Source organism: Pteropus vampyrus, unplaced genomic scaffold, assembly GCF_000151845.1.
Source record: "Pteropus vampyrus isolate Shadow unplaced genomic scaffold, Pvam_2.0 Scaffold94, whole genome shotgun sequence".
Taxonomy (NCBI): domain Eukaryota; kingdom Metazoa; phylum Chordata; class Mammalia; order Chiroptera; family Pteropodidae; genus Pteropus; species Pteropus vampyrus.
The window spans coordinates 2,011,058-2,022,161 of NW_011888875.1; the positions used below are offsets into that span (position 1 = coordinate 2,011,058).

Genomic DNA, 11,104 nt, shown 5'->3' on the forward strand with positions numbered 1-11,104 from the left:
TAGGAGATAAAACTGGGTAGAATTTGGCGATGGAGGGAATGCGGGAGGAGAAACAAGGGGTGAAGCCGAGGATTAATCCTAGATTTGTTGAGAGATCTAGATGGATGATGGTGCTTATCACTGAGCTAGGGAATGTTGGAAGGGAATCAGGCTGAGTGACAAGGTACAACGATTGTGAGCTTGATTTGGGGCATTTGAGTTTGCTATTTTACTAGTTGTGTTTGGGGTTCCCTTGATATATCCAAACAGAGACATCCGGTAGGCAGATAGATATGTCTTGCCTGGAGGGAAAGGGTTAGTAAGTGTGCGGGTACAGACGAGCTCACCCAGAGAGGGGGTGTAATTTGAGAAGAGGGTAAGGACCGGACTTGACTCATGGTCCAGGAGAAGATAACGCTGCAGAGGAGAGTTGGGAAGAAATCAGGTTTCTGCTAATTCCTTCCCCTTGCACTGGACCGATTTGACTTTAGAGTTAAAATCAGAGACACATTAAACTTTGAGTCTTTGTTTAAAGTTTCAAAATCTATAAGGTTCTTGCATATTTTTTATCAAATCTAAAATTTCGATATACTTGACATATAAGTTTATGTACGCTTAAGGTGTACAGCATACTGATTTGATACATTTGTATTCCAATTACATTGCAGCCTTAGAACACCTCTGTTTCATCATATGATTATTATTTCTTCCTGGAGTGAGAATAGTTAAGATCTAGCCTCTTAGTAAGTTTAATGTTTATAATACAGTTTTGTTGTCTATAATCTCTGGATTGTGCGTTAGATCTCCAGGACTTATTTATCTACTAGTTACAAGTTTGGACCGTAAACACGATCTCCCCTTCCCTCACCAGCTCCTGGTAACCACCATTCCACTCTCTGTTTTTTCTAGTTCGGTTTTTTAGATTCCAAATATAAAGGATGCCATATAGTATTTGTCTTTCTCTGTCTTACTTATTTTTCTTAACCAAATGTCCTCAAGGTCCATCTATGTTGTTATAAATGGCAGGATTTCCTTTTTTCTTATGGTCGAATAATATTCCACTGTTGCATATTTTTTTCCATTATCTTTCTGGAATAATTTGGTGGGAAATTTTTACAAATGAAGGCTCTGTTATTTAGTACTGTCTCTGTCTCCATCTCTATTCCCCAATCTCTGTCTACGTACACAAACGCCACTTATTATATCGCTATTTAGATCTGGAAATATGAATGTTTATAGATCCATGTGAATCAGAGAGCGAAGAACCTAGACTGTTCAGGAAGGATGTGTGACTTTCACGTGAATAAATGAGCGCTTGCCATTTTAATAGGACATCTGCATTAGCGCCGTGAAAGAGAGAGACATTGAGCATAAACTGAAGCAGGTGATTAACGAGTGGGACAGCAAAACGTTCACATTTGGCAGCTTTAAAACCCGTGGAGAACTCCTCTTGCGAGGAGACAGCACCTCGGAAGTCATTGCCAGCATGGAGGACAGCTTGGTGGCACTGGGCTCCCTGCTGAGCAACAGGTAGGAAAACATCATCTCTTTCTGGGGCTTGGAGAACCATAATAGCAAACGTTTCAAGGGAATTTGATTTTAAAAAAATGCAACACTGTCTCATACAATTTACTCAATATTGACAATACTTGTTTTAATTCTAGCCTTTGGCAGAGCGTGCGTAATACTGTTTTTATTTCATTATCCTTTGCTTGTGGAATGCGTCTGAGACCATCAGTTGGACGAAATAATGCAGCATGTAATCAGCCACCTGGATCTTGTGGCCCATTTCAGCTTTGCTGCTGACAAGCCTCAGCACACAGTAGATAGCTCAACAGGCTCCAGAGTCCCGGGGGTCGGGGAGAAGTCATTCTGATTTTTAGAATGCTCATTTTACTTGGAAAACCTTTTTGCCAATAAGTTTACGGACTAGAAACTCTTAGCTGTGTACATACTTTAATGAGGTGGCAGACCAAGAGAGAGTGAATTTAATTCATAAAGAAAAGTGAAGCCATGCAGACAGATACCATTCTCACATTTCACCTTGACAGTGACAGCGAGCTGTCATGCATGCTTTTGCCACGCAAACCAGAACTTACATTTCCTTGGTTCACTGCTTTTCTTTGATTTTTCTGAAATAATTTTTGTTCATCAAGATCTTCTCAGATACATGGTAGTTGTGTAAAATGTGGATACCATCGAGATATGGATTGTGTTATCTTTGAAATGCCACTCTGTTCTCTGCATATATGTGTATCTGTAATTTTAATATAGGAAGTAATAACTATTTAATACTGTTTTGATAAAAATTCTTCTTCTTTCCATTTGCTTGGTACACCTAAGTGTTTGAAATAAGTGATACAGAATATAAAATTAGCTTTAGAGATTTAGACCATTGGTAACCTTGAGTGTGAACTACTTAGGATTTGGTGAGTTTTTATGAATTTGGTTACTATTTATACCCAACCAGAATGAGGGACAGATGGAGTATAACAAACCCTAGAAAAGTCTCATGTGTAAATCAAGTAACATCATTTGTGTTAAGGATGGGGACACTTTCCTCACCAATGTCATCAAATCCTCTGACGGAATTGTGTGAGGAACACGATGTATTCAGCACAAATTTGTTGAACACCTACTATGTGCCATGTACTCTTTTAGGTGCTATGGATAGAAGAGTGAATAAAACAAAGACTTCTGTTGCTATAGAACTACATTCTAGTGACAAGCATAAAGAAAAAGCCCCAGAAAGATGTATGGAATATTAAAACAATCTGTTTAACAATTAAGAATATGGAAATTAAAATTTTATTCACTAGTATGACTAATGTTTGGAAACACTTCAATTCCTTACGTTGTTGGGCTGGAGAGATTAAGAAAGGGAGAAGAAAGAGAAGAGGAAAAACAAAGATAGGGAAAAACATTTAAGTTTTTCTGCAAATAACAGAAGCGCCACATATGACATCACTTAAACAAGACTGAAGCTTATGTCTCTCTCAGGTAAAAGGAGCTCCAAGGTCGATAGTTCAGGTTGGATTGGGGGCTCCACCATATCACCAGGGACCCACCCAAGCTTTTTCTGGCTCACTCTTCACTCTTTTTCTAGCTGTGTGCCTCCTCCTCCACACTCCCCCTTATAGCCGATGCTGACGCTTTCCTTTCATCTAGAAGTGTGGCTCTCAGCCTTGGGGACACGCTAGACACACCTAGGGAACTTCAAAAACCCCACCCGCTGGGCCACATCCCAGACTGACTGAATCAGGGTCTTGGAGGTGGGACTGAGGCAGGCATCAGTGGTTTTTCAGGTTTGCCAGATGATTCCAATGTGCAGCTAAGGCAGAGAACTATTGATGTGGAACTGAGTCCTGGGACCACTGCAAAGGAGGCTGGGAAATTCAGTATTTTAACTGGACAGCTATATATCCAGAAATGGGCTTCTCTATCTAAAGAAGAAGGAGAAAAAGACATTGGGAGACCACAGTCGGTTTCTGCCTCAGGAGGAAAAAAGGGAAGATAGATTAACTGTGGGAGAGGTGGAAACGTGGATAGTTGGTATACACGTAGATGCATACGCCTTCTCACACACGTAACACCTACAAACGTGAGGAGGTTGGACATGAGTGAATAGGAAGGAGGGGAGGCTGAAGAGAGATTCCAAAAGTCATATTTGAAAATGGAATTAGTGTTTGGCCTCCACCAATGGCTCTGTCATTGCTCCATATGATAAGAAAAACCAGGGATGCCATGGAATGGACTCAAACTCATGCTGGAAAGTATTACTCTGTTGTCGGTAGCAACCATGACCAGAATTCTGCCAGTGTGGCAGCTGGGTGGAGTCAAATCTAATGCCCGGTCTGTTCCTTAGGTGGCATGTCTCCCACTTCTTCATTCTCTGGATCAAAAGGGAGAAAGTCTGACAATGCCCAACAAATGGTGACGAGTGAATCACTTGGTAGCATCATTTTAAAAGTCAATGACATAATCAATCAAGGTTGTAAAGAAATAGGTAAAAATTAGGATGAAAAAAAATCTTTTTAGTTTGAAAACAACAACAATAAAAATGAAACCTCAAAAAAACCTAAATGCTGAACATATTTCTTGTTTTAGGTACAATATGCCGTTCAAAGCCCAGATTCAGAAATGGGTGCAGTTACTTTCCAACTCAACAGACATCATTGAGAACTGGATGATGGTGCAAAACTTGTGGATTTACTTAGAAGCCGTCTTTGTGGGAGGAGACATTGCCAAGCAGCTTCCCAAGGTTTTAGAATTTTCTTTATGATATCGTCAAGTTTTTCACGTAGAGAACTATCGAATAACGAATAACTCCTTTAAAATGTAATGATATTTTGACCTCTCTTGAGCCAGCCCTTGCCCAATCTTTTGTTATTGCTGTTGAACCGTTTTTCAAAGAGAGTAACTATAGGAAAGAAGGGGCGTGAAAATCAGAGTCAGAACGCTACAAAACTGTGAGATTTCATAGGGAGTGGAGGGTTAAAAAAAAAAACCAACGAAGAATGAATGCCTGCATAATTGATATATGTCTTCAGATGATTTGAAGGTAAAATCTGGAAGAGTGTAGAATTATGGAGTAGTTATCTTGACAATAGTAGGATAATTTGCTCTTCTACTACTGACAGTTTAAAATAACTCACACTATACAACATACCCAATTATAACTGCGCTGGAAAATTGAGGGGTGGAAATCTGCAGGAAAAAAGCTCCCAAACAAAAAGGGCCTCTTCTCAAGATGTTGAGGATGTTTTTCTCATCAGATTGTAATCATCTCACTAGGTATATGTGGAGTGTATCTTGAGATATTTTTAAAAAACTTTTTTTTTTTTTTTTACCAAATCTCAAGGATTCTTATTCAATTACCTTAAATTGCAAAAATATAACATTTTAACAATGTTATTGAGTTTTAGAGGCATGATTATATTGAACATTCTCTTCACTTAAGTGTCCTAGTTTTCTTTTTGGCTGGTTTTCAGTTTAATTATAGAGGACAGATCCATCAGCCGATTTATTTTTTGGCTACCAGTGAAATTCATCCATACGCTGAATTTGAATTTAAGTTTGCTTTTCTCTTTGGTCATATTTTTCTTCTTGATGGATGGGGAAGAATCTCAAATTAGACTTAGTGGAAACTCGGACATACAGTATTGAAGGAGTTAAGTGGGAGTTCTTATTTTTCACATTTGAGAGTGTATGCTTGTTGCTGAAATACAGAAAGTTTTAAGGAAGAAAATAAAAATTATTTCTACTTACTCTCTCAAATTAATCTGTGCATTTTCCATTTTTCCTGAAAAAAATCTATTTAAAAAATTTTGCAATATTAAGGTTATACTGAAATTAAGTTTATATCTTATTTTAAATGATTATTTTCTAAATACATAAGCAATTCAAAGCCCACCATAAAAACATAAAAACATAAAATAGACAAACATAAAATTCGCTTCATTTGGAGATAACTGGTAAAAACAATTGAGAGTGTTTTTTTCTCTCCAGATTGTCTCGTATTGAATTACTTCAATTCCTTACGTTGTTGGGCTGGAGAGATTAAGAAAGGGAGAAGAAAGAGAAGAGGAAAAACAAAGATAGGGAAAAACATTTAAGTTTTTCTGCAAATAACAGAAGCGCCACATATGACATCACTTAAACAAGACTGAAGCTTATGTCTCTCTCAGGTAAAAGGAGCTCCAAGGTCGATAGTTCAGGTTGGATTGGGGGCTCCACCATATCACCAGGGACCCACCCAAGCTTTTTCTGGCTCACTCTTCACTCTTTTTCTAGCTGTGTGCCTCCTCCTCCACACTCCCCCTTATAGCCGATGCTGATGCTTTCCTTTCATCTAGAAGTGTGGCTCTCAGCCTTGGGGACACGCTAGACACACCTAGGGAACTTCAAAAACCCCACCCGCTGGGCCACATCCCAGACTGACTGAATCAGGGTCTTGGAGGTGGGACTGAGGCAGGCATCAGTGGTTTTTCAGGTTTGCCAGATGATTCCAATGTGCAGCTAAGGCAGAGAACTATTGATGTGGAACTGAGTCCTGGGACCACTGCAAAGGAGGCTGGGAAATTCAGTATTTTAACTGGACAGCTATATATCCAGAAATGGGCTTCTCTATCTAAAGAAGAAGGAGAAAAAGACATTGGGAGACCACAGTCGGTTTCTGCCTCAGGAGGAAAAAAGGGAAGATAGATTAACTGTGGGAGAGGTGGAAACGTGGATAGTTGGTATACACGTAGATGCATACGCCTTCTCACACACGTAACACCTACAAACGTGAGGAGGTTGGACATGAGTGAATAGGAAGGAGGGGAGGCTGAAGAGAGATTCCAAAAGTCATATTTGAAAATGGAATTAGTGTTTGGCCTCCACCAATGGCTCTGTCATTGCTCCATATGATAAGAAAAACCAGGGATGCCATGGAATGGACTCAAACTCATGCTGGAAAGTATTACTCTGTTGTCGGTAGCAACCATGACCAGAATTCTGCCAGTGTGGCAGCTGGGTGGAGTCAAATCTAATGCCCGGTCTGTTCCTTAGGTGGCATGTCTCCCACTTCTTCATTCTCTGGATCAAAAGGGAGAAAGTCTGACAATGCCCAACAAATGGTGACGAGTGAATCACTTGGTAGCATCATTTTAAAAGTCAATGACATAATCAATCAAGGTTGTAAAGAAATAGGTAAAAATTAGGATGAAAAAAAATCTTTTTAGTTTGAAAACAACAACAATAAAAATGAAACCTCAAAAAAACCTAAATGCTGAACATATTTCTTGTTTTAGGTACAATATGCCGTTCAAAGCCCAGATTCAGAAATGGGTGCAGTTACTTTCCAACTCAACAGACATCATTGAGAACTGGATGATGGTGCAAAACTTGTGGATTTACTTAGAAGCCGTCTTTGTGGGAGGAGACATTGCCAAGCAGCTTCCCAAGGTTTTAGAATTTTCTTTATGATATCGTCAAGTTTTTCACGTAGAGAACTATCGAATAACGAATAACTCCTTTAAAATGTAATGATATTTTGACCTCTCTTGAGCCAGCCCTTGCCCAATCTTTTGTTATTGCTGTTGAACCGTTTTTCAAAGAGAGTAACTATAGGAAAGAAGGGGCGTGAAAATCAGAGTCAGAACGCTACAAAACTGTGAGATTTCATAGGGAGTGGAGGGTTAAAAAAAAAAACCAACGAAGAATGAATGCCTGCATAATTGATATATGTCTTCAGATGATTTGAAGGTAAAATCTGGAAGAGTGTAGAATTATGGAGTAGTTATCTTGACAATAGTAGGATAATTTGCTCTTCTACTACTGACAGTTTAAAATAACTCACACTATACAACATACCCAATTATAACTGCGCTGGAAAATTGAGGGGTGGAAATCTGCAGGAAAAAAGCTCCCAAACAAAAAGGGCCTCTTCTCAAGATGTTGAGGATGTTTTTCTCATCAGATTGTAATCATCTCACTAGGTATATGTGGAGTGTATCTTGAGATATTTTTAAAAAACTTTTTTTTTTTTTTTTACCAAATCTCAAGGATTCTTATTCAATTACCTTAAATTGCAAAAATATAACATTTTAACAATGTTATTGAGTTTTAGAGGCATGATTATATTGAACATTCTCTTCACTTAAGTGTCCTAGTTTTCTTTTTGGCTGGTTTTCAGTTTAATTATAGAGGACAGATCCATCAGCCGATTTATTTTTTGGCTACCAGTGAAATTCATCCATACGCTGAATTTGAATTTAAGTTTGCTTTTCTCTTTGGTCATATTTTTCTTCTTGATGGATGGGGAAGAATCTCAAATTAGACTTAGTGGAAACTCGGACATACAGTATTGAAGGAGTTAAGTGGGAGTTCTTATTTTCACATTTGAGAGTGTATGCTTGTTGCTGAAATACAGAAAGTTTTAAGGAAGAAAATAAAAATTATTTCTACTTACTCTCTCAAATTAATCTGTGCATTTTCCATTTTTCCTGAAAAAAATCTATTTAAAAAATTTTGCAATATTAAGGTTATACTGAAATTAAGTTTATATCTTATTTTAAATGATTATTTTCTAAATACATAAGCAATTCAAAGCCCACCATAAAAACATAAAAACATAAAATAGACAAACATAAAATTCGCTTCATTTGGAGATAACTGGTAAAAACAATTGAGAGTGTTTTTTTCTCTCCAGATTGTCTCGTATTGAATTATTATTTTTATATCTATTTCCTGTTTTTAGTTAACATGATGGGGGTATCAGAGTTGAGCTGAAGATTCTTATTTAAGAATGGGGTGATACGTTGCAAAAGGCCCAGGGAGACTTGTACTAGAATGCATGCGGCATTCTAGGCAGGTATAGCCGGGGTGTCCAGACCAGTTAGAAACCTGCCCCCAGCAGGAGGTGTGTGAGACGCTCTGTTCTTGAGACTGCAGACGTATCCAATGTGCTTTGTTACCTTGTCCTCATAGGAAGCCAAGCGCTTTTCCAATATCGATAAATCCTGGGTGAAGATCATGAACCGGGCGCATGAAATGCCAAATGTGGTGCAGTGTTGTGTTGGAGATGAGACCATGGGGCAGCTATTACCACACTTGCTGGACCAGTTGGAAATATGCCAGAAATCTCTTACTGGGTAAGCGCGCTGGCTCTGCGAAGGCTCTCAGCATCCTAGAGGTGGACGGGATCAGAGAGACCAGACAGCATTAGCCAAGTCGGTGTCCTTTGGCTGAGACTTAACTCATGACTAACGCTGTTGCATGGATAAAACTTGATAATTTGAAGCCTTCTAATCTCTCTAAGCATTTACTAGATTTGTCAGATATTGGGATTATAGGACTTAAGACATCTTCCATCACTTGGACAAGATCTTGTAAAAACGTTCTCCTATGGTCCTTGCTTTTAAAAATTAATACACCTATTTTTATGATAACTTTTTTGTATAAACATCTGAAGATCCAAAATATTTCATTATAGTCAACCAAGAACAATGTGAACAGTGTGTAGTTACACAAACAGTCAAGATTATACGGAAATGAGAGTCTAATACATCTATCAATATACATAGACACACAGACATAAACACACTCTTATGTTTACAGAGGCTGGGTGAATTGTGAGAGTAATAAATATATTTCTTTTTTTCCCCTTTGGCTAATCAAAATAAAATCATGTAAGTAGAAATACATTAAGTAGTAATGTTGTAAAAACAGTTATCTACACATGCTTTTATTTAATTTTTATTTTTCAATTGAGGTATAATTGACATATAATATTATATTAGTTTCAGATATATAACATAATGATTTGATATTTTACTTTTATTATTTTTTAAATTAAAAAAAATTTTATTGTGACATTAATTAATGAAATCCAGAAAGTTTCAAGTTTCAGGTGTACAATTTAGCAGTAAGGCATACATATATATATATATATATATATATATATATATATATATATATATATATATATATATTGCATTGTGTTGATATTTTTATATATTGCAAAATGATCACCACAATGAGTTTAGTTAACATCCGCCACCATATGTAGTTACAATACTTTTTTCCTTGGGGATGAGAACTTTTAAGATCTACTCTCTTAGCAGCTTTCAAATATGCAATACAGTATATTAACTATAGTCACCAAGCTCTTCATTACATTTCCAGGACTTGTTTTACTGAAATACACAGGCTTTTAAATATCTCTTCTTCTAAGTTATTAATCTCCTTAGAATAGTCAGTACATTTGGAGAAATTTTGGGTAAACTAGTGATCAGGGTTCCCTAGAAAAACAGAACCAAGAGGATGCGTGTGCACGCACACACACACTCCCTTCTCAATTTTTCTCTTTTCTGCTATTGAACTATCCTACGGTATTACTTGACATTTTGGCATTATTTTGCAACTGCTCAGAGAAAAATCTACTCTAAAATTACTCAGTTTTTATTGAGCTCTCCTTGGCTGTTGATTCTGTTACCAAGAAGGATTATGAGCCAAAATATGGAAGCCCAGTATAAACACTTGAGTGCTAATGTTTACACAAAAATGACACCCTCCCATAGATGTCGATAAGGGTCTGCTTTGGTAGGAAGCGTCTTCACAAATCAGGTGTAAGTTGGCTTCTCTCCTTTGACACAGAGGGTTAGTTGTCCCGTTCCACGTGTTTCCCTCCATCCTGGTCTAACCACGTAGGAAGCATGACCTGGATCCTGAGCAGATTCAGACTAGTCTGCCGTGAGGAGGGCCACGAAGGGATAGGAACTGGAGAGTAAGTTATTAAGAATAAAAATCAAAGTTACCTAAGTAAGAAGGATTGGGATATTTAAAATGATAAAATTAGCATATTTAAGGTAAAGAATGTAAAAAAGCTAAAACAAAACATTACAGAGATAGAGGTATGAGAATAACAACGGAAATAAAAAAATCCATAACATAAAGAATCACCATAAAATTAAGCAGATATAGAAACAAAAGTACAGCCGAAAGCAGGGCAGGTCGGTGTTGGTACCTCCTGGCGGAGAACGGAGCCCTTTCACGTAGCTCATCCGTAGCTGGATGTTGCTTCTGCTTCAGCGATGGACTCGTTGGGTTTTTAAAGACACAATTCCGCAAGTGAGATGTAGCCTTTATCTGACACAACACTGCGACTGCAAATAAAAACAAACAAACAAACAAACAAACAAAAAACACATTTGTATTTTTCCTTGTACTACAAAGAAAGTACAAGAGTTTTCAGATTAAGTCAAATGTATACATTACACTTATGAAAAGCGAAGAAATTCTTCCAACAATTCTGGAAAAGAAAAGTTGCTCCATCAGAATATGGAATGCTTCTCGGCAAAAGTAGTAACAAAAGAAACAAACGAACAAAAAACCATCGAATAGTATGTGGGGAAATAGAATTATCTCAAAAACACTCCCCGCTTTCCCATTTAGATTATTCTTAGAGAGTCCTGCTTTGTGTGTTTAGAACGCTTATCTTTTTCCTCCCCACGTAGATACTTGGAGAAAAAACGGCTTTGCTTTCCCCGGTTCTTCTTCGTCTCGGACCCTGCCCTTCTGGAGATTCTGGGGCAGGCATCGGACACGCACACTATACAAGCCCATTTGCTGAATGTGTTTG

The 11,104-nt window shown here is 37.8% G+C and overlaps 1 protein-coding gene across 1 annotated transcript in view; it reads left to right on the forward strand.

Moving 5' to 3' along the window:
- The window catches only part of DNAH5 (dynein axonemal heavy chain 5), a 223,620-nt gene that overhangs the window by 75,091 nt on the left and 137,425 nt on the right, over positions 1 to 11,104 (forward strand). The window contains exons 30-31 of the mRNA XM_023532947.1: positions 4,087 to 4,240; positions 8,452 to 8,615. Coding sequence (XP_023388715.1) covers positions 4,087 to 4,240; positions 8,452 to 8,615 — 318 coding nt within the window. The remainder of the gene's footprint in view (positions 1 to 4,086; positions 4,241 to 8,451; positions 8,616 to 11,104) is intronic.